Consider the following 24,775-nt stretch of genomic DNA (forward strand, 5'->3'; position numbering starts at 1 on the left):
GAGAACAGCAGAGTGTGGCTAATGTGATAAAAGCTGTGTGAGTTATCCACGTTCTTCTTGGTCTTCTAGAGTCATTGCAAAGCAGCTCTAGCTATGAGATGGGAAAAGAGTGTTTTGTTGATATAAGCTAATTAGTTAAATATGCACCTTGCTTTTGGTTAATAAGATTTGACCTTCTGTACTGTGAAGAATTTTTGGTTTTGTCGAGTGTTTAAATATGGTAATTCTTCAAGAATATTTTCTCAGATCTTAAGACTGCTGTTTTTTTTGGGAGGGACAACTGATAGTTACATGTGTATTCCTGCTGGAAGGAATTTGAGCAGTGTGGTTGTGCTCAGTTTTAACCAAATAGCTGCCTATTAATCAGAGATACCTTCCTGTTGATTTGGTTGTTCTCCAGCCTTGCAGTTTTTCATCATTACTGTTACTGCTAAACTAATAGTTGCTTAATAATGTGAAGGATATCTAATCTGCTGTGCGTGTCTGAGGATAAGTTTGACCTCATGATGGCTTGAGACTGGTGGGCTGCAGGCTTCTAGAAAAATCATTTCTATCCAAATAGAAAAAGTGCTCAGTGAGGTTTCCTGCTTATACAAACAGAAATGCTTCTTAGCTAAGAGTGATCTCCCGAGTCCTTCAGTTCCTGAGCTCATTTGTTTTCATGTATTTTGTTATCTGAGCATTTGTCTGCGGAGGGGGCTTGGGGTTTTCCTTGCATGAGAAGGGCACCTTTTCATCACCTGCTTTCCAACTTCTTGTGACAACGTATTTAAGATTTTGTTTTAATTCTGGAATTGACTGAATTTTGCTCAGATTTTAAAAGCACTGATTAGCTTCACAATAAGATGTGCTCAAATGCTTGTACCAGATGTGAACTCTATCTAGTGAGCTGCTTGAGCGAGATACCACTGCAGCCCTTGGCTTGCTAAGGAACTTTAGAGTAAGCTAGAGAGCTTGGACATCCGCTTCATAATGTTATCTTTTAACTGATCTTGGCATGTCAGAGTAATGTTGGAAGCATGGGTACTTTACTGAAGTCAGCCTGTCTGAATTCCTCATGATCACTGAGGCACTGGAGGCTGCCTCCTGCCTTGATAATAGAGCAAAATGCTGTTTTTCAGTAACAACCATTCCTGTCTAAGGTAATGCTCGCTGCCCCAGTTTTCCCTGGGTGCATCTTGGTTATATAAGTTACAGCTACAAAGAAAATAGGTTTAAAGATTTAAGATGTCTTTTTTTTTAATTGGCAAACTAAAACTGCCTTTTTGGAATACTTTTCTTTCCACTTCTAAATCTAAAGCAGCTCTTTGAGCATTTAATGATCGGGTATTTCACATCGCAATTTGAACTTGCTGAACCAACTCATGTTTTCTTTCTCACTTCTTTGCAAAAAGCATTTGATCTGGTTTCTAAACTATTTAAAAATATTAATCAAAACCTATGCCCAGAGACAGTGAGCTTGTTGTAATACTAGGTTTTCAACTGGAGATCCTTTGGGTGTGAAGGAAAGAGGGGTAGGTCTCAGTGTTGTGAGTAGTGGTGAAGCCCACAGGTGAGCGATATCTGTATCAGCCAAGGGGAATGAGAAGTGGGGAGGAGACAGGAAAGCCAAGTCGCTTTTGCTGTAGATATGTCAGCTTGTTGACTTGTTAATTTCAGTTTACTCAGACAGCAGGAGGAGGAAATGCTGATGTCTGCAAAAGTGCAAGTTATTAGTGGGAACCAAAAGGTGTCTAATGATTCTTACAAGAACTCAAGAGAAATAAACTTCTCTAACTAAATTATGAGACACTGTAGTAATTGTTTTGTAAAGCATGCGTACATGCATATGGTAACTGAGAACCTCTTTATTAAGTAGCATTGTTTGTTCACAATAACTTTACAGGCAGCAACTGGTTTTATAATGAAACAAAGCTGACTCAGTGCCTCTAAAATAGCCTCAGATAATATTTGACAAAAGTGACATTTGAATTGAAGATCGCAGAATAGCCTTTTAGTTTAACGCTTTATAAACCTCTCATGCTTGCAGCTTAATGTGGATGAGGACCTTGTTTGAACACCATGCGTGCTTCTGTGCCTCTTTAGCTTCTTGTCCTGTGATGCCAGCAGTGATTCTCCCAGTCAGAAGTCATGAACACGTATTTCATGTTCTACCATTTCCATCTGCCCTGAGAGAAGTTATCCCTGAAGGCCACATAATTAAGGATTTGAGAATACAGAAATCATAGTGAATGAGAATTGGATAAGGCAGTGTTAAAAGAACATACATCTATCAATTGTGATGTGATTGTAGGAGAGTCAGAGCTGAGGTCTTAAATGAACAGTTTTGGTCTTCTGTTGCTATGATTTTGTTTTCATACTAATGTAATGAAATTGACTTCTAGAGTTAATAGGAAGGATTTTGTTGCTGCTGGCATAAACAGGAAATAGTTTCTGAAATATACTGCCTGATGAGCTTCCCCTGAAAAAGTGTTTAAAATCTCAGGAATGAGAGAATGGCTGATATCGAACTTCCTCTGCTCCGCAGCTCCCAGGGTATGGGACAGGTATGTGAAGAGCATCCTTAAATGGCTGCTTGAAATTCAGCAGGGCGTGAGGAAATATTGCTAATAAAAGCATGTCTGAGCAGCATGGAGCCATTGTGGTGCTTCGGGGCTGTGGGTGTTCCTGTTTGTCCTGGGGACAGGCACATGTCACTAATGTCTGAAAGCAGCTCCTCAGTTCATGCTGCAACTATGCTTGTTCTCTCCTTCCCATAGGAGAGCCTTTCATTAGTCCTCCCCAGTATCTCTGAGGCAAAGAAAATGTCATAGTAGCACAAATAGGCATGTGGATTTGGAACCTTTTGGGTCTCTGCTTGCACAGAAGCTACTTAGCATCATCTGTAGCTGGCAGTTTCAGTCTGCTCTCCCTGTAGTGCATGCACTGAAATACTGAAGAAAGCAGAATATTAGTTTTATGAGGAGATGCTAAGGGAAAACAAGCAAGCATGTGTCTAATTAGGGCAGGTAGAAAGGTTATCCATGGGAATGAGTCAGGAACAAGGTGGCTGTACGTATATTTGGGGCATTTACATGCAGGAATCAATGTCATTGTTTTTTCATGTGTGAAGGAGCAAAATGTATGTATAATATCAACACATGGTGTGCTTCTGAGTTTGCATTTTCATAGAGTGTGAAATACCATTTTGTTTTGAGAAGACAAGCCCTTGGTCATAGGAAATAAGTCATTGAAGTGATAGGTGTGTATCAGACTGGCAAGCAGATGTCCAACACTTCATAGTTATGCTGAGTACTCTCTATGCCCCCCTTGATTCCTCAGCCCATGTGGTGGTAGTTTCATTTGACTTTTTCTGGGAACCTGATCTAGTGGATTTTCAAGGTCCTTTCCAACTGAGGTCATTCTGTGATGGATATTTTTCAACAAGAAAATATTCATATTGGCAAGGAGAATCAACCAACATAAATTCAAACCTGTATATAGCAGTGGTTACTTGGAGCTGTGTCTATTTTATATGGATTCATCTCTACCTGTAGTGAAAGCCCTAAAGAGGAAGTTGTGTTGTATCATATCCATTGCTGGTTTTTTTGCTTCAGGATTGGTAGAAATGGACTGATATTTACTCCTTGTTTCCTAAAGGAGTTTCTTTTTAATGGGAATAATCCTGTGTTTATCTCACCCGTGAGTTACTACTCAATTACTTATCAATAGATAACCTAGTTCTAAAGAAATAAACTTTCCTTGCCCATAACAAAGGGATTTGAAAACAAGTCATTCAGTCTAACAATGTGTATTTCTCCAGTATAAAATGAAAACAGGCACTTCCTAACAAAATAAGTACTTACTGTCAGGCATTAAGTATTAACTTTTTAAAGGTATAGTTGAATGGATTTAATATTTCAGACAACACTGTGTTATCTGTAAGCTGTGTGAGCAACTAAGTGGCCTTGATATTCATCAAGTATGACTGTTTTTACCATTCTGGAGCATCTTGCTGTAGATCTTGAGATATTAGGTGATTCATGTTACTTTAGGGGTAAACGGTGTCATCTGTTTTCCATTTTTAATTTGCAAGTCTTTTGGTACAGAGGTTGAATAACACTGTCTGAAATGTACAAATTGAAAGCCCAAGAGATTGCTTGAAGTAGAGTTGTTTTGCTATGTATTGATGCATTGTTCAAGTCTATAATGATATTGGTTATGTTCAAGGAGGTAGTTAGATTATCAGCTTAAGAGAACACCGTATTATCATTGTTAGGAAAAATCCAGTGTTGAGAACCATTCCAGTCAATAGTGGAAACACTTTAATCTTCTGGAATAAATTGTTCCATCCTTGAAGTCTTACAGGGCTGTGCCTATGACAGGAGACACTGACATGAGATGTCCATCATCTCTGTGCTTAAATAGGGTAGATCTGAAGTCAGTTCTTTCAACTAGACAGCCCTGTATAACTGCCTTACAAGCACCTTGCCTCTGAGCTCTATAGTTTGCTTCATATGTGAATTGTTAAGACTACTGAGAATGTTCAGCTGCTGTGCTGCTTTTGTATTCTTACATTTTAGTTGGTTGACTACAGAAGTAAAAAGTTTGACTGTTTTCTAACTTACTCAAAAGAAAGTTAATTAAGACATGCTATACCTTTTCCCTGGAGTCAAAGTATAATGTTCAGCTAGCTGACTTGCATGAATAATCCATCACTATGAATCATTAATTTAAAAGACAAGCTATGGTAATTGATGTCTTAATACAAGCTATGAAAATACTTAGGGAAATCACTTATTTTTCTTCATGGTACATTTTTAATTTGGTTCAGTGTGTTTTCTGGCCTGAGCAGTGCTGTGCTGTAGCCCCTGAATCAGGTTCACCTGTGATTAACTGCTGCACTGATAAAAGCATGTCAAAGGCTGTGTGTTTATTTTACTGGAAGACTTGCATCTGAAGTTCCCATGAAATCAATAGGAGTCATTACTTTTGGAGCAACCAATGTATAACCATTATGCTTATATGTCAAGGGAGGTATGGAATTTCTTTGTGGAATTTCTTCCTATAAATGAAATGCTAGGATTTTACCATCTCTCTGATTTACCAGTCTACAACTTTGTCCCAGTTTATGGTGATGTTTTTTTTTACCTTCAGAACAAGGAAGATGAGACTGTCAGTATTATAGTAGAAGTAACTTAGTGGTGTTTCAGTAACAGTTCAGAAGAACAACCTCAGTAGCACATAAAGGCACTGTGTTGGTGAGGTACAAGCATCAAGCTGCAAGCAGGCTTTTTATATTATTACAGATAAGGCAGTTTGTTTCAGTATTTCTTTCACTTGCTGGTCTCTTATATTTGAAAATATCCATTTCAGATCTTAGTTTTCTCCTGCTTCAGCAACCAAGGATGGTTAGACTCTTTCTTTGAACTGTTGCATTATTGTTGGTAGAAAATGCTTGAATTTCACTTCAAATAGCCTGTTTTTGTGATGAAAGGAGTAATCTTAAGAACTTGGTGTTTTGTGTATGTGTTCTCCTAATGGTATTTATACCTTTTACTTTTGTAAATCTTGGTAAAGATTAGTTTCATAAACAATGAGTTCATTTAAGCTGATGGAAGGCATTTCAGAGACAAGCAGCATTTAATGGTGTTTAATATTAAAAAATAGTGGTCCGAAATTTAGCCATCAAATGAAGTCTTTATGCTGTGTTTCAGTGATATGTCTTCTAGAAACAAAAGTATTTTTCTTAATCCATTACCTTACTAGGCCTTTCTTGCCCTTCTTAGTACACAGTAATAATGGTAACAATTGCCAAAACTCAGTGAATCATGGAAGGCAAGTTTTTAAGCTGTTAATTTCTGGATGGGGATGCCAGTCTTACCTTGACAAATGTGTGCTCACACCTGTATCATTAATGTTGTATTTAGTAGGTACAGCAAGTATGGAACTATTACAGCTCTATGTGCAACGATTTGGTTCTTGAAGGGTTAAGAGACTTCGTGTGGGTAGGGATGAGACCATTCACACTGTGGGATGTATTGGGAACCCGTAGAATGGCTGTTCTGCAGTGAGTAACTAAAATCTGTTTCCAGTGATGCTTTGCAACAGCTGCACTGACTGCAGGAGGTCTGTATGAGGCAATGTGTTCTAGTTGATTGTTGGCTAATGAGTTTGCTGAAAATATATTGATTGAAGATTACTATCTCCTGTGTCTGTTAATGGAACTGATGGCACAAATGGGTCAAAATCCCCTGTTTGCAGGTGCTGCTGCCCACCTCAGCTATTTAACACCTTAATTTAGACCTAAACTGAGGAGGGCTTGACAACTGAGATACTGACAGGCACAAGAACTTTGGATAGCCTGTTAATTTTTCAAAGCCAAGCTAATTATGATGAACCTGATTTTTTTCATGAGGGTTTTGTGCTTTTACCCACCAATGGAAAAAAAAAAAAAGTAGATACGCATGAATCATAGCCCCATGTTTTCTATTATAGACTGCTATTATACTTCATAGCAGGCCAGAACTGAATATTAACTTGCCATAGGATGTCTGGGATGGAATACTTATGACTTGCTGAAAATTGAGCAGTTGTTTCTAGCAGAGTAGAGAGTAAGATATCAACCCTCACTTTTCACTGTGTGTTGGGAACACGTTGATAATTTTGTAAGGGGCTGGATTTGTCAAAGTACAGAAATCTTTCTGTAACGAAGTTCATACTGCCCTGGGGAGATCATACAGATGTGAACCAGTGAATTCTTGGGTGCTTCATGTTTGCTTTTAGTCTTGTGAATGGCTTCAGCATTTGTATTTGGATCTAATGTGAGCCAGGCTTCTGTGCGGCAAGCTCTGAGGGAGCAAGATTAAATCCAATTCAGCTCTTTGTGTTTTGTTTAAATGGCCCATCATAGAGAGGGTACTTGGAACAGCATCAGTTCTCATAAACATGAATCACTGAGGCTTGAATAGTGATCTTCACAGCCAAATTCCACCTTCTAGGGACAGCTTGAATACTGGACTCTAAGCTGAGCTGTTTGGTCCATGGTGAGCCAGGAGTGATCTATCATCAGCTATAGGTCTCAAAGGCCAGGATAAACAGTACTGTTAGAATGAGAATGTGGATGTTTTCTTTGTACTTATGTCAGTTTTTTTTTTTTTTTTTTTTTTTTTGCTTTTAACTGAGGCTTTTTTCTTTGGTTAGGGCATCTTGTCTATTGTGGATAGGATACCTGCAAAGGAGGGGTTTTCCTTTGCCTTTTCCTTTCCATTTCCTCACTGATCCCTTGATGTTTCAGGTATTCCCCAAACAATTCTAGAGACGTGGGATGTTAAATTTTCTTCATATCTTGCTCAACTATCCAGTTTGAACAGTATGAGGTTATTATCGGGTCTTGTTTTAATGTGGTAAATGCATGGCTGCAGAGAACTGAGAGAGATGGAGGAACTGACTATTGTGGAGAAAGAAGTGAGCATTTCAGTGGCAATTCCATTCGCTATCTCAAGCTAGCTGTTTTTTTTTCTCCTTGACCATGTACCACAAGTTGAAAAATTGTCTGTACTGGTGTCCTGTTTGCTCCCTTTCTACATGCTTGCAAAACTGGTCTCAAGTAAGGGGGATATCAGCTTGGTAGCTTTCAGTCAAAGAAATCATGGAAATAACTCAAAAGTGAGTATGTGCATGTAGATGAGCACTAGCATTGCAAGTGATAGTAATGCTGAAGCCTTAGAGTTAAGAATTGGAACTGACCTTAGGCAGAAGGGTAACTTGAACTTTGATTTACAGGTGCACTTTTCAGGTTTCTCATAGCTTTAGGATGATTAGTCATCAGCATCTCTTAACTTTTAAAACAGAAGTACTGTGGTGTGCCTTGCTTGGAGCTTCCCCTCATGCCAAGTAGTAAGGCATGCTCCTGCTACCTGAGTTTTGCATCCGGATTATTTAGTTGTTTACAAAGTCTATTTTTTAATGGATTTTGTGATGGTATCTTAAAGAAATACATGAAGCTGTGAATGTTTCATAGTAACAGTATTAAATTTTAATGATTGCTGTCTTTTGTTAAATGTGCTCTTCATCGCTTCTGTTTTGCTGGTTCAGAACTAAGCTACCTTTCAAGTTTCTGCACAGGATCAGCTTTACAGCTGCTTTCATTTGAATTCTGTACTGATGATGGCTCTGTCAGTCTCATCATGCTTGCCAGAACAACTCTACTGGTTTCAAAAGCAGTCCTTCATATGTCCTGTATGGCTGCAGCAGCTCTGCCAGCACAGCTCTGTTAGTGGGTGGCAATGGCTCGGCCAGCTCTGCCAGCCCAGCTCCCTGACGGCGTGCAGAGCAGCTGCCAGCACAGGAGGTGCCAGAGCTGCTGGTGGCCCAGGGAGGCTGGCTGGCACACTGCTGTGCTTGAGTTATCATGGTACAATGGTTAATCGAGTTGTGCTGCCTGTCAGGTCTTGGCTGTCCTGATGGGTCTGATGTATGCATTTTTGTACTGGAGCAACTATAGCTGACTGGAATCTCACCCATGGCTGGGAGCTTGCCTTGGGTGTAGGAACAGACCCTGGAGTGGCAAAGTGCTGAAGAAACAATGCGAGTGCATCAAATAATATTTCTAATGATAATTTCCATTTTGTAATTGGGGCATAATGTCTACTTCCAGTGCTAGTGTTAAATGCCGTTCTTTCCTGAGGCTATCTGTGTGTCTTATTCCTTTGTGATGAGAAACTAATTCTGATCTAAGTGCTGTTAATGTGTGAATAACCACTCTTTGCAGTAGTGATGTTACACAAATGCGATCTACACTGGGTTCCATTTACGAGTTTGAAGCCAATACTGTATTGTAGATTAAAAAGCTGTTTGGTATGTCATGTTTTCATTCAGTTAATGAAATGAGACTCGTTTTCTGAAATTGTGATGTTTTAATTAACTTTGTTCTCATTATCACTGTATCCATAGTCTGATAATCTTTTTCTGAATTCCAGTTGAAGGAAGCTGAATAAAGTAGAAATGGATCCTTCAGTACACTGAACTTTCAAAACAAGCTCACAGCTAGTGCATGGCTTGTCTGTTTAGAGATTTTAAGGTGAATTAAAGGCTATCTTTAGTTCTTGACTGCATTTTATTGGAGACTTCTAAGAGTTTTTCCTTGGTAAGTTTTGGAGATGTTTTGATGCATTTTAAAGGAGAAACAATTTTAATGTAGTATTATCATGGTATTCATCATTGTGGGCAGTGAATGTCTTACTGTTGTGTCTTTTACTCCTGTGTTCTTTAGTCCTTCGTTCTCAGAGTCCAGTAGTGGCTACAAGAGTTCCTACCATGCTGGACTCAGTATGTTCTTTAATGTAACATCTCTTAATTGCTTTGTGTAAAAATACAGAGTTTCAAGCAAGTGTCTGGCACTGGAAACATTGTGTTTGCAGACATGCAGGCTGTAAATGCTTTCACAAAGCATAATTTTTCATTCTGCTGAAACTAATATCATAATGCATTACAGGAATGTCTTTGACATAAGTGACAGCTTTCATCACATATAAGACTATGCTCCAGTACATGCAGCAACGTCGCCTGTAGACTTAAACTGCAGAGATTGCACCTGGCAGTTGCATATGGGGGGACTCAGCTACTGCCCTTTTAATTAAATTGTGGTTGGGAGCTTGCTTCTGGGAGCTTGCTGATCAACTGGATTTCATTGTGAAATAGCAGAGATGTGACTTACTGTAAAAGAATTTGCAGTACATGCAAGAGCAGACAAGAAGTTGTTCCTGTATCTAAAATACCTCATTATTGCGCTGTCTGCTGTTTCTGATAGGAAGTTCCTATGGAATTAGGTCAGAACCTTTCTTCCTTTCTTTCCCAAGCCACACAAAGGAAATCTGAAGAAGGAAAAGTTGATCTAATCTGGGTTATCTTTCCTAGATGGTTGTTAGAATTCATGTAGTGCCCCACGTCTATTAGTTAAATTCTATACAAAGAAAGTTACATGCAGAAAATTGCCGAAGGTATAACTGATGCTTCAGAAATGAGTTACTGGTTCTTTCTACTCCACAGTCAGTGGGCTGAGATCAAAATGTTTGCTGTGAGACCAATGTGCTTGGGAGTGGCCTCATCCTGACTGGTGCTCAGTACTGACAGCCCTCATTGAGAGATGCATTATCTATTAAAAATCTGTGTCTGATTAAGGTGTTTCTATGGGGCTTGAATGATAGACAGTTTTGATCTGTTGAAAGTAAAGGCGAATTGAGCCTGTAGCCTTGTAGCTTTCACCCTTAGTCTTTGTCTTCCTCAGACCTCCAGTCCTGAACCTTCAAAGTGCCTAAATGCTGTACTACACAATTTTCTACGTCAGAGTTCTTAATTCTTTCTTATTTATAGATCGTTCTTCGTGGGTGATGTTGTATCTGTTGCAGATTACAAACAAACACTGTTACCCAAGAATTTCTCAAATGTATTTCTCTTAGACAAAACAAATATAGAAGTTGAAAATGGGTCCTCAGAATTGTAGGCCTTGCAGTTATTGGGGAAAAAAGATCACCTCGATTGTCTAGATGTGTATGTGTATGTTTGATTTAGGCCATTCAAAAGTAAGTATTTTGGGCAGTTTCTCAATCTATTCCACTATTTTTTAATTGGAGCTGAGGGATTTCGCCTGAGGAAGCTCAATTAAGACATCTTTGGCTTGCATAATTGTCCCAGCAGGTAAATGACTTGGTGCCAAGCTCCGTGGAAGTTTAAAAACATTTGGGATTTAATGGTAGAAATTTTCAATATGAAAGCGTTCAGTTCTCAGAGGTTTTCCACAAGCTGTTGATGTTATGGGGCTTTACAAAATAGGTCCAGCAGGGCTTGCCTAGCTGTGGTTTGGAGAAGAGTCTTAGTACTGCCCAGACATTTCTTTTCTAGCACTTGTATAATTCGGGTTTAGGTAGGAGAGGTTTTTGATACGTAACTATTATGCTGCTTTCTAATGAGACTGATTTCCAGGTTTCTTTCTCCAGAAGGCAATGACTCTGTAACTAACAGATGGTGACAAAATCCCACGACTTTATTACTAATGTTTGTGCAGATTGAAATATGAATGTAATTGCACATCTCTGAAACGGAGTCAAAAAAGCTTAATGATGCCACATCTGTCTGTAGAATCTCCATTTGACAAGGTCGTATGCTCACACAAGTTTAAGATAAATGTCTTCTGAATAAAAATCAGACTTCTTCATGACAATGTGTGACCTCATATGAAGGAGTTAATATTCTAGCTGCAGGTAAAGCCTGCTGGAGGTAGTGCAGATGTCAATTTACCCAGTGTCTCCAGATGCTAGGCAGATGATCACTAATTCTAACAACCAAACTACTTGTAATAACAGAAATACTTTGTCAGGTATTGCTTATGCTGTCCACCATGGCTGTTTGTTGAAGCATCTTTCAGACACCTCCTTATTCTCTTGTTTCCTTGCATCATCCTGACTCTAGGCAGCAGGACCTCAGAACAACAGATCATAATTAGGGAGCACTGATACATTTGTTACCCTCTGTGGCTTTCAGGAAGGCTCTTGTTTCAGTTCCAGGTGCAAACATGACCTAATAGAGTGGGTAAGCATGCTCTTAAGGCAGTTGGCTTGGTAGCAATCTCTTCTCTTGCTCTGTGGGACTGTTTTGCTGGACTCATCTGCACCATGGATATTCCTCCCTACAGCAAAGCAAGTATGCTGGTGGAAATGGTGGTGTTCTTTTCTCCCCAAGCTTTTCTTCGTACACTGCTTGGAAGGAACCAGCAGTTTTTTTCATATATACTTCCCACACTTTTAGTGTTTAGCTTGCATGTAGCCAAGAGTAATCTTCAAGGCAACTAATCTTAGTTCAGTCTCTGCTGAGGAATTAAGGCAATATATCACAGTTCTATTTTGTGAAGTTGCTAGGCTTCTAAAGCTGTAAAGGAGTTTCTTTATAAAAACCCACAGTCTGAAGGTGTAAGAGACAAGCAAATGATAACCTTTTTTCTTTCCAACCTGTCTGGCATGCACAAGGCACTAGAATTCAATCCTTAATTGAATTTTTTGGCACCTTCCTACTGTGAGTTCAATTCGTGCTGTTTCAAAATTCAAAGTACTTAATTTCTGTGAACCATTTGAGTTTGTTGGTACGTCTTAAAATATCTTGGCTTACAGAGGATGCTTGCCCCCTTCCATTTTCTTTTCTGAAAGCATATGCAGTGATCTGAATAGTTCACAGTTTGTGGGTGTGAGGGGGTGATGTTGTTCTACTTCCTCTTAGTCACTGCAGCCTTATGCTTGGAGGAAGGCAAGAGCTATAGTTAATCAGCCCAGTATTCTAGCCTATGCATCTTTTTTCTTCACACATTATGAAATGGGTTTTCTTTCTGCTCGTGTATAGGGGTACATCTGTGCTGGCTAAAGCAGAAAGGAAAAGTGCTGCCCACTGAGCTGTTTGGGACCTGCTGTGGGAAAGCATCAAACAGAATTCTGGGAGTGGTAAAAGCTTTATGAAAGGTTTCAGCAATTTTGAACAGAAAAAACTTTGAAGGAATTAAACTAGACTTGCTGGATGATGTAGATCCCAAAGCTTTTTCACTGTTTTTGTGAGAAGTGACAAAAATGAGTAATGTTGTTCATTAAGACCATTTCCATAAACTCTTCAACCCTCTACAGAGCAGTGTCCAAAACCTAAAGAAGGCCTGGGGTGTGAGATGGGCATTTCTCTACTGAAAACAAATGCCAGGAGGTTGAAGTTGCTAAATTACCCCTTTAGCTGTTATAATATATTCTGTGCAGTTACAAGTGTTTGTTTTGGAGTAGTGCTGCATTCTTTAGTTTGCTGCTGCTTTTTTTAATGGGGACTGATGCAAGCAAGGGTAAAACATGCTTACAGACCTCTGTGTCTGTAGATGATTTGTGATGCACGCTTCTGTTTTCAAGAAGGTGCTACTGCTGGAGGAGTTGGGGCTGCTGCTTCTTTACCTGGAATGTGATTTGTGTATCAGTTAATCTAAGTCTTGCTGCTTTAGTTTCTGTCACTGATTGGAGCTCAAATGAAATTCATGTCTCAGCCATTAATATTTGTTTACGTAAGGGCTGAAAGCAGCTTCAACAGGTTTTTTGTTTATGTGTCAACCAGTGCAAAATGTGTCCTGTAACTTTTGAAATTAATGTCTAAGTCCACATAGAACAGTAGTTAAAAGAATTGCTATTTAGCTGGTGCAGTATTTAACTAGCTTTCACTGATAAGAAAGGCTACAACAGTGTTGTTCATGACTGAGTCTGAAAAGACTGTCAAAATTCTGATGGTATTCAGGGCTTGTTCAACTTCCCAAGCAGAAATTGCACAATGTTCAGCGTTGTTCCCTTCACTTAAGGTAGAGTACAGGTATTTTAAAAATGCTCTCTGATTCTGTGTCGTTGTGGAAACGATTGCCCTTAACTTACTGAAGAAAGATGCTGAGAATGTGCTGTACTTTAAGTGCTCAGCTGTTTGTTGGACCAAGACCTGCTGCTTGAAGAGGCATGTGAAAGTATGAAATCAAGTGTAATACTGCCTAAAGCAAGGTGGAATTGGAGACAGTAACAGTTATGACTAGAATGATAATTGAGCTAGATTCCCATTGTTAGAAGTGCATACATGTGCTGTCAGTACAAGGAAAAGGGATCTGGGGAATTTATCCCCAATGCCTTGGATTAGGCTGAGAGGAAAACATAACTAGGAAATGATTTTCACAGAGACAAGCAGCTTGGCCAAGTGTCTGTTCTGTTCTGCAGACCTTGCTTGCATTAAAACATCATCCCTTGTTTTATACTTGTATGTTGAGAGAGCCCAGTCCTCACAAACAGCCTGAGAGCGCTGCCACTGCAGGGCTGCACTGCATCTTCTACCCATACCCACCTCCTGCAATTATTGAAGAGTTTCTCACAGTCAGGCGTATGGCAGAGATCAATGATGGAGTGCTGAATAGCTCCCTCTGCAATGAGAAAGCTGGGGCATTTTCCTTTTTTAAAACTGAGAATTCATTTGTCTCAGTGTTTGAGCAATTCAATACCGTGGTCTTGATACAACAGTTGTATCAAGTTGTCTGCATAATTAAAATCCTGTTGAACTCTGCAAACTTGCTTACAGGCCTATTAAAAAGCCCCAATACTGCCTTGTGCTTAGCTGAGCTGATCTTGGTGTGCTTTTTGCTACTGCTATGGATGTCCTCCATGGCAAGTTTATTAGCATTTCTTACCTTGTATGGCTTTCAAGTTGAGATCAGTACACCCCACCCTCTCCCCTCTGCCCCCCCCAAATTCATTTGTTTCACTACAATAGGAATTGTAATATCTTTAAGTAACTAATAAACAGGTTTAAAAACAGTGCTATTAATAAGAGGGTTGGAGAAATTTGTGCTATATTGATACCTTTTTGGTCTATGAAATTTGTGTTCATGAAATGATGGTTATGCCTTGGACTGAAATGGTTTCCATTGGAAAGGCAGCGCAGTGCTGAGTGTTTGCACAATATGAAGCTGCTGATGTGGGCTCATGTAATTTTGTGTGTGTGTGCTGTTAAGTAGAATAGGAAACTATGGGGGCGATTTCTGATATCTTGCAGAGAATCAAAAATGCATGAGTTCATCCAGAAAGATGAACTGTTGACATGGGGAGGGATCATTAGACATGGATAAACAGAGCATATTTCATACATGTAAGCAGACCATAGAAGGGAGGTAGGGAGGGGGAGAAGCAGGGCTGTGGTTCATCTCTCCCTAAGAACCTGCCATTTTTCCCTGAAACATGTGTGTTTGCTGTGTTAATTCATCTGCTTCATTTCCTCAATGAAAAATAAACAGAAGGCTGAGCTGTGGCCAGGAAACAGAATCTTAAACAGTGACCACGTTGCTTGCTGCCAAAGCGTGTACCTTGTTTTTCATATTTTTTCTCATCTGTGAAATGTGAGTGATGTTTATATTATGTATCATTCAGTGTTTTGCAAGATAATTGTATAACAGATATGTAGTCCTTTGAAGATGAAATGTGTGATACAAATGGCGTACAAAGCTCATCGAGGGTCTCTGTCAGGTATAGAGGCCCACAGTAACTGCAGGCACACAGCTGGGAAGCATAAGGCAGAGGCACTTTAGCAGCATGTAAATTGACTTCAGTTGAACAGCAGGGTAGCGCATTCACATGAATTTATCCCATGCTGACAAGCCCTGCAACCTGGCACAGAAACATACAAATGCTTCTTCTGGGCTAAATCTGTTTGCTTCATGGTATTTGAAGCTGTAAGCGTCCAGGAGAAGAAGCTGAGCACAAGCTGTGTTGGCTCCCGTGACTGACCAGTTGGTCAAGTGCCAATGTAGTGTGAAGTGAAAGGGAGAAATGAAATGGAGATGTGTATGCAGCCCCAGAATGTGCAGTTTTAATTAAGCTAGTAGTTGTGTGACAAGCCGAACTGGGGTAGAGTGAGAACTGTTGTTTGACGCCTTTTAGCAAAGCCTGGGGGTAAGTTAGGTTATTAATCCTCTTGATTTCTTTCTAGTTTCCTGTTTCCACTGCTCAATCTTTCCTGCTGTTACATAAAGTAATTTGACCTGCTCCAGGGGCCTGCATAGGAAAGTTATTGTCTGTTAGCAAATGTAACTAGTCAAAGCTAGTCAACTTATTGCTGTTTACTAACAGACATCTTGGCTGCTTGCTGTGAGTTTTGCAACCAAGCAACATCGTGGTACATTTCCTTTGTCACTGGTGTCAGCAAGCTTTTTCTGTTCCTGAAGTAGTCTTACCAGTTCCTGGAGTAGTGTGACTTAGATGAATAAGTTATTTCTTACTTGGAAGATCAAATGAAAGAAACATGTTTGTAAGTCTCCTTGGTGGAAGAAAATGCAGAAATATATATCATTTCTACACCAGCATTGCTTAACGATACCAAACTTGACAAGGAGAAGTAGGAAAGGTATGGCTGTGTTTGATGTTTTCTGTAGGAGTCGAATTTTATTATTTCATTGAAAGTTTACAGAAGCATAAAGTCATTCAATACCTAATTTTCAGGGGGGAAATGGTTCATTGCTTCGTTTTGAAGGGTGTATGTGCCTCCTCCAGGAAACTCAAGTATGCCCTTAACTCCTTGCCTAGATTTTTCCCACTAAAATTTGAAATTTGCCGAGCTTACCACTGTGTTTGAGTTTAATCTATTGTTATGTGGAGTTAACTTATTTCCTCTAAAATTGTCTTGCAGGTCTTAATATCTCACGACATGTATTTCCTTGGATTATTATCTTTGCTTGTTCTGCCAAGTAAAGCCTTCAAGACAAATTTTCCTGATGAAACTATTGCTGAGCTTTCTGTGAATGTTTATAATCAGCTACGAGCTGCAAGAGAAGATGAGAATATTCTTTTCTGTCCCCTGAGCATTGCAATAGCCATGGGAATGATAGAGCTTGGAGCCCATGGAACCACCTTGAAAGAAATTCGACATACGTTGGGTTTTGACAGCTTAAAAAATGGTAAGGACTTTTATAATCGTGCTTTACAACAGATTTTTAGACTTAAAGAAACAGCTGGCAATGCTTCAGCAACCGTGGAAATGGCCTGATGATGTCCAGAGGTTATTAATCAGGGGGCTTCTTGACATTCTGTGTGATGGCCTGAGCGTGCTGGAGCATGCTTGAGTGGATTCTGTGTGAGCAGCAATGCTAATGGACAATCCTGGCTTGGGCAGCTGAATCCCAAGTGATTGCAGCATACTGTTGATCTTGGTTTCTCTCTGTAAAGTTAAGGATGCTCTTGCTTCTGGAGTTGCAAGATGGCTTATAATGAAACCTGAAAAGGAAAGGATTGTTTTAGGCAATATTGCTTAGAAGTAGGAGAATTCAGTAGTAAGACCAGAAGCATCATCTCTTACTGTGATGGAACTTGTTCTTGTAGATAGGTCGTGCAGGTTTTAGCCTAACATGTCTGCAGTGTTCTGTTTGCACTACGCAATATAGCGTGCGAGCTAGTTTAGGAAATAGCAATACTTAATGTACTCCAAGGGTTGGAACTAGGTGATCTTCAAGGTCCCTTCCAAGTGTTTTTGTGATTCATGTGTTCCTGTCATTCTTGCTGAGAAACAAGAGGCATTATTTAACAGAGCAATGGTACTGCTGTAGTGTGGGATAAGCAAAAAAGTCGTGCATCTGGATGTAGTGCCACAGAACACATATTCAGTGCCAACCATTCTGATTTGTCTCCAAATGGAGAAGATAATGAATGGGGGAAAATATTTTGAAGTGAATTTTTACTAATTTTGATGTTGGAATAATGAAAACTTGAATGGAATTCCTTGTTCATAGAACTCATTGGATGCTAAGTCCTCTGTGAATGGGTGTTGAGGAAGGAGTTCTGAATACAGTTCAGAAAAAAGTTTGTCAAGCTTTGTATGCTGTACCTGTGTGCAGTTGATAGCTTTCTGTAGAGATTACGGTGCACATTCAACTCACATTTCTGATGGTTGATAAATTAACCCCTTATCTGTAACTTAAGAAGTTAATGCAGCACATTTGAGCTGGGCCATTCACTGTTCTTGACACAGTGCGAGTTGAAAGCATTCTGACAACTTGAGCTTGAAATATTTGTGTTCAATTTTTAAGTTACATCGTGAAGAGAATCAGAATGTTCAGCTTCAGGCAGGCAGTGCAGCAGTGTGAGCTTTCTGTCTTCAGGCAGGCTTTTTGGAATCCTTTTGGCTGTGAGGGCAGTTAGATTAAAAGCCACAGAAACCTGATGCTGTCACTGCCAGAACTCCTCATTACCCAAGCAAATGATCCATGCAATATCCTGGGAAATTCTAGGCCTGTCTTAGTGAGGGAAACTCCGTGTGGGCCCTAACAATCAGAACTGAGCACTGATTTTTCTTTGCCAAGCTCCTGAATAACTGTTTTTTAGAACATAAGGGAAATCTGTTGGCTTGTGGTGGCAAAGCATGGAAGTGTGACTCATAAGAATTTTTAGTTCCTTGATGTAGAGAGGATTATCACTGATTATCACAGTGTCTGGTGGGGTTCAAAAGGCTTGTTAATGATAATTGTAAGGAGTTGAAAGAGTAAGCTCTAAATGTGTTCTGCTTTGCAGATTGTCTTCTCAGATCTGAAGGTGTTCAGGTTTCAGTCAGACTGCATGTGTTTAACTGCTGGATGTAAGAACACAAATTGGACTTCATAAAATGACTGTATTTCTAGTGCAAAACGATGGATTTTTTTTCTGAAGTGCTCTCACTGAACTTGTATTTCCTCCCTCAGGTGAAGAGTTTGCCTTTCTGAAGGACCTGTCTGATATGGCAACTACAGAAGAAAGTCATTACGTTTTGAATATGGCTAACTCTCTCTATGTTCAAAATGGATTCCATGTTAGTGAAAAATTTTTGCAGTTGGTGAAAAAATACTTTAAAGCTCAAGTAGAGAATATAGATTTCAGCCAGAGTGCAGCTGTAGCTACCCACATCAATAAGTGGGTAGAGAATCATACCAACAGTAAGTTTACGTGGTTTCTATTTCCTGCAGTAAGCATCTTTATTTCTGGAGTTAGGACACTGAATTTTTACCTTTTCATCTCTTTTGTTTCTCCACTCATAAAGAGAATTGTAGCGTGAATCCTGCCACAGAAAAAACATGTAGCTGTATGAAAAGTAATGTTCTAAGTAGCATTAACCATTAAATCATATGGTGGGATCTGTCTGAATGTTTTCCAGTGGAATACTTGTAGCATCTACTGAAGGAGCAAGTTTTCATTTAAAGTCTCTTTAAATTTTTAATACTGATTTCTATATTAAGTTACAAACAAGTGCTATTGCTAAATGCTAAACTCTTATCTACAGAGGGATTATTGGCCTGTGCTTTGTCTGTGTGGAGTACTGAGGAACTGATAGGTGCAAGTTATGGAGAAATGGAATGCTAATAAATACTGGAGGTTACTTCAAGCACAAAATGAGACCCTGTGATCTAATCTTTACAATGTGTGGTTATGAGATAACATGTTTAGAGAGTATTTGGTTGTAGAAATACTGTCAGAGTTCTATAACAAAAAAAAAATGCAGTGGAAGGAAAGGAGTAAGCACAGAATGACTGGTATAAATATGCCTGTTTAGATCTGGTTGATGCAGACTTTAGGATTCTTTTAAGGAATTAGTAGATTACCATGTTGTACGTGCATGTAAGAATCATAATGCTTTACAGGAAGCTTGCAGCACTAAAGCTGAAAGACATCTTACATAATGTGTTTAGTTCATTTTTAAAAAGCATCTAGCTTTTTCTGTGGGGAAAATGGAACCTACTGTGGTGAATTCTGCCCTTTATCTCATCTGCAGAAATAGAGGCAATGGAAGTAATGCAGCAGCTAGCGCAATGTTCTAGGAACACATCATCTCTGAGGGAAAAGCCAAATTGTTTCTTGTTTAAAGGGGCACCCAGATCTCATGCTTAATGCCTGCCACATCTGCTGACTAAGTTTGTACCCATCACCTTGGAAAGAATTGTTGAGCTAACAAAGGCAGCTGTTGGTCTCTTAGCATCAGGTTGTGATAGTAACAGTCCCTCAGCCTAATCTCTGAGCACTCGATCTCATTCCCTCCTGCCTGCCAGTTCTGACAGAGGGCTCATTTTCCCATTAGTTAAGGAGTACAAGACAGTCAGCTTTCCAGTTCCAGCATGTTGAAAATGATGGGAAGCTCAGAGTAGAAAACAACTGTCAAGGTTTCTCTGGCCAGAGGTGATTCTTAATGTATATCAGTGTATTCAGATGTGACTGAAAAGCTCAAGAGAAAATGTACTAAGTAATAAAAGACAAGCATATTCCTTAGTTTTTCTTTTTTCCTACTATAGAGTAAGTATGGGTCACATCTCATTTCTGAAGAAGTTCTAGTTGGGATGAGGTATGAACAGTGACCCATAACAAATTTTACTGTATAATACACAAATTTCACACCAGTTGGTAGGTGGCATATGCTCCAGAGAGCATAATTTGTATTATAAACAGGGCATTAAGGGAGTCATAACCAGACTGAGGAATGTGTTTAACACTTTGTACGTGGTGTCAGCTAAAATAAATGAACAAGAAAGCCATCTGAAATAGGCTGAAATTTGTCAAGAACACCCACTAATGTGGTCAGCCTGTCACATTTAGTGATCTCAAAATTGTTTTGTTGGAAAGGCAGCTGTTTAAGATGAGCTAAAGCAGGTTAGACTGTATTCTCATGTGAATGATTTAGGAATAGGAGTGAAGCAGCTGCCATGCTTAGCTGACATACCTCCCTTGTGTAGAGCAGACACTGTCTTTCACTTGTGCTTTTCAAGTGCTAATGTGAGTGGAACAAATGCTGAGAATCTATATAGATTAGCCTTTACTAATCAGTGAGACACTACTTGATTAGAAACTGAGCACTTAAACACTAGCCCAGGTGAAGTTTCAATGGATATGCATATGTTTCAAACATCCACTTTTAATTCTTCTTTGGATCAGAACCAGAATATGTAGATCTGACATGAAGAGAAAAATGCTGAAATGTATTACAGCACCAGTGTAAATGGTTTGACTTTGTTTCTCCCTTGATTTAATTATGGGGTATATGTAAGTAGCAATACAGTAACAGCTAACATGTGATAGGAAGATTTGTGCACCTACACTGTGACTTTTGGTTTACAAACCACTGGAGTTTAATCTGAGATTTAATGAAACATTTGAATTGGAAATTACATGTTAGTGTAGCTTTTTATTTTGTTGTCTTTTTTTTGAGCTGCCTTGAGATTTGATTTAATGCTCCATTTGACATGAAGACTGACAGTTGTTTTTCTTCTTAGATATGATCAAAGATTTTGTGTCATCAAGAGACTTTGGTGCTCTAACTCATTTGGTTCTCATCAACGCAGTCTACTTTAAAGGCAATTGGAAATCACAGTTCAGACCTGAAAATACAAGAACTTTTTCTTTTACTAAGGATGATGAAACTGAAGTGCAGATTCCAATGATGTACCAGCAGGGAGAGTTTTATTATGGTGAGTTGGAAATGCAACAGTTTAAATCTAGTGGAGGGATGCTTATTTGATGTGTTTTTATAGTATGTGCTTGTGTATTGTACCAGCAGCAATATATGTAATGACTTCATGATTCCTGTTTAGGTATGTTTTAGTGCCATATGATGAATTTCAGAATGTTTGTTCACTATTTTCTAAATTTTTTTACAATTATAGAGCTATACCTGCTTCTTGGTGAAATATTATTCTTGTACTATGTTAAGTACTGAAATTAATAGGCTGGATATTAGGGAGGATTTCCTTATTGGGAGGGTGGCTAAACACTGGAGCAGACTTGCTAGAGAAATGGTTGCTCCCATGCCCCTCAGTGTTCAAGAGGTATTTGCATAATGTCCTCAGTGATAATTTGCAATTGGTAACCTGGGTAGTTTTGCTCTGATTTTTTTTTTTCTAGATCCCTTCTAACTATTCTAAATAATGCTTAATATAAGGACACTTATCCATTACTGCCCTAGTAGTCCTAGATGAAATGAATTCTTCAAACAGAGCTAATAGTGGTTTTTCCTTTGAGCTTGAACTCCAAATGGATTCTATGGTGTCTACTGTTGGCAATATTTTACTGTCTCTTCGTTAATAAGCTGTCTTTCTGAAAGAAAAACTCTTCCTGCTTCCATGAAGATCTTAGCTTTAACAACTTCTAGACTTCGCTCACTGAATGGAAGTTAGGTGGAAATTAGGTAACATGTTTGGAAGTATGGTTACCTACAGACTGATTGTGTAAGATTACCTTCCTTAGGAAAGGAGGTATAAGGCTTAAATCACATGACGAAAGAACTACAACTTTTTTTTACAGAGTAGAGGGTCAATTAACTCCTGTACCTAGTCAGCATTACCTACCTCTTATCTTTCTCATATCTCCACTAAAAATGAAAGAATGTACTTCTAATGGAATTTCCCTGTTTCTCTTGTAGGAGAGTTCAGTGATGGCTCTAATGAAGCAGGTGGTATCTACCAAGTTCTAGAAATACCATATGAAGGAGATGAAATTAGTATGATGATTGTTCTTACCAGACAAGAAGTTCCACTGGTCACGTTGGAGCCACTTGTCAAAGCCTCATTGATTAATGAGTGGGCTAACTCAGTAAAAAAGCAAAAAGTTGAAGTATATTTACCAAGGTGAGAATATGCTGCTGTGTCAGTAAAAGGGGGGAGGCTGCTGTGTTCAGTTGGGTTGGAATAGCAGCGTAGGTAAAAATGGGGCTCTTGACCACAACTGTAGTTATGGAGCACCCACACAAAGGTGGCTGTGACAAGAAGATCTGGGGGTGTGCAGTGCTTAACAGTAGTTGTTTGAGCAACAGCCCAATGCTGCATTTGTGTCCCTTCCAGGTATAAGCTCCAGGAAGGAGAATTTCATTAAGTATATCTACTCAGAGTGATGGCTCTCTTTTTATTGCAGAACTCATTATGGTTAAGTTCCATTTAAGATAGGAGCCATACAAATATTTCAAGCTTGAATTAACAAATGTTTCATTTGGGTGCTAATTAGATTACTATATGCTGCTAATTCAAGAAGTTTTAATGGTATATGTAGATACAAATAGTTGAGTATTGAGAGGTAATTTCAATCAATGTCTTCCTTAGATGTTAGAGGGGTTGAACTCATTTTCATTAGAGGACCAGTGAAATTGGTTTGTTTGTAGACATAACCTATATGCTCAGAGATGTATTTACTCAAATGCACTGCTACCTTTCCAAGAATTTTCACCTGCCTCTAAATGTTTGTGTACCTCATACTTGTTTGTTACTGAAAGTCAATGTGTGGTCCCATCATAACGGTCTTCAAAGGATTCATAATGATTTCATTAATTGTATTAAACTGTCTATATAACAATATGGTACATGCTTTTGTACTTATTGAGCTTTGCTGCTACAGCTCAAGGCAGCAGAAAAAAATAAACCATAGTGAAGCCTTGTAGTCACAGAAATGATTCTTGTTTTCATGTGACTTGGAAATTGGGGTTATACTGCACATGCAAGGAACAGGGCAAAATCCTTTACAGGGTGGGGAAACTACTTTTGTTAAGCTGTTTATCCTTTCCCAATGAAATGGTCATGATGTTACCAACAAATTCAATGGGGAGTCTTCCATCCCTTAAGCTTCTTTTTTATAACTGAAGTATTTTGCTGCCTCTGTATCAGGTGCTGATGCTTTATCTCTGTTTCTCCCATGTATGAGATGCACAGAATCCAGAGGTCTATGAAAACTAAGCTTCTGAATTTAGGAATTTGAGGTATCCCAAGTAAATACATAAGTACTGTTTAAATTGTGTTAATGATCCTGGCCTTAAGTTTTTTTGTTGGCAATTTCAGTTTTTGCTTATTTCTTAACCTAAAGCAGAGAGTTCAGGGTTCTCTGTAGCCAGAACTTCAGACACGTTTATGCCTGAGTTGAGGCTGTGTTTTTGTGTGGTCGTGTAACCTATTTATTCTGTACCCAACAATTCTTACCTTAGGCTAGTCTTCATGCTCGTCACTCTCATCTAAGAGCCTCCAGAAAATTGTTAAATGCTTTTTGAATTAAGGTTAAGCAAAGGCAAAACAGATACAACTGGGTTCTGATTACCTTCAGCGTTTTCCAGTTATGAGAGAACTCATGAACTTGAAATACCACACAGTAACAGTGCAATTTCCTATAAAAATTAGATTAATTGCACACTCCCAAGGTGTTGGATTTCCATTAGAGATTCAGAGGGGATCTGCAGGATTTTATCAATGCCCAGAATAAAAACTTCATAAATATTTTATGCTCTGACTCAGGAAGGCATGTTATGAAATGTGGCCTGCAGGCTCTGTCCACTGAGAAACTGAAAACAGCAGTGGAATAAAATTAATTTTTTATATCCTGGAAGATGCTATCAAATTATACAGTGAAAATTTCCAAGCTGTCCTAGGGCCTGAACACTAGCTGAAAGCATAGTTAATCACAACATTATAATTTCTGTTTGCATTATCTGTGTGCAAATTACTCTTCTTAACAGCGAAGGAGGAATTTGAACAGAAGTGTTAAGTTATACTACTTTTTCATTTTCAAATCTGTTTGCAGTTTAACTCAGACAAAAACGATCAACAGTCTAATCCTATTTATTCATGGAATTGAAACAGACCATGAATCTAATATACAGAACTCTAGTAATTTATTTGAAGAACACAGGAAGAGCTACTACCTAATGACATTGCACCAGATCACCCCTTGAAGTCTGTCCCAGTATGCTTGGCTTTCTTCACTGACCTTCCCACTTCACATAACTTTGAAAGGTCTTTGTTTATCTGAAAGTTTTCTTTCTCTCAAGAAAACAAACCTTATATATATTTTTTTTTCACATTCTTTTGAGTCCTGTTATGATGAGGTCAGATCTCATGGTTCTTGAGATGGTCACAGAAGAGAAACAAAGCTGTGTGCTGTTGCAGTACATGTAGCCAACATCTGCAGCCTATATTTAGCCCTCACAGAAGGACCTTGCCAGAGAGAACCATAACCTGCCTTGATCTGCCTGGTCAGAACAACAGTACTGTGGCATTTTCTTGTTGTTTTATTTTCAGGCTATTGAATTATGCAAGCTAGTTCTAGCACCTCAGGACAACCTTGCTGAAATTCCATCTGAAAAGTTGGAATTGATGTCAGCTGGCAGCTTGGTATTATAATACAAAGTTGCTTATTGGGCTGAAATTGCAATTCAGATCCTTAAGGCCTGTCTTCTGAGCAAGAAATTGTTGGTTTGTCAAATGGAGCCATTGCTTTGC

The 24,775-nt window shown here is 39.0% G+C and overlaps 1 protein-coding gene across 1 annotated transcript in view; it reads left to right on the top strand.

Moving 5' to 3' along the window:
• The window catches only part of SERPINI1 (serpin family I member 1), a 38,224-nt gene that overhangs the window by 3,148 nt on the left and 10,301 nt on the right, over positions 1 to 24,775 (top strand). The window contains exons 2-5 of the mRNA XM_048955418.1: positions 16,204 to 16,471; positions 18,245 to 18,475; positions 20,798 to 20,992; positions 21,943 to 22,147. Coding sequence (XP_048811375.1) covers positions 16,222 to 16,471; positions 18,245 to 18,475; positions 20,798 to 20,992; positions 21,943 to 22,147 — 881 coding nt within the window. The 5' untranslated portion in view covers positions 16,204 to 16,221. The remainder of the gene's footprint in view (positions 1 to 16,203; positions 16,472 to 18,244; positions 18,476 to 20,797; positions 20,993 to 21,942; positions 22,148 to 24,775) is intronic.

The sequence above is a fragment of the Lagopus muta genome, chromosome 9 (assembly GCF_023343835.1).
Source record: "Lagopus muta isolate bLagMut1 chromosome 9, bLagMut1 primary, whole genome shotgun sequence".
Lineage (NCBI taxonomy): Eukaryota > Metazoa > Chordata > Aves > Galliformes > Phasianidae > Lagopus > Lagopus muta.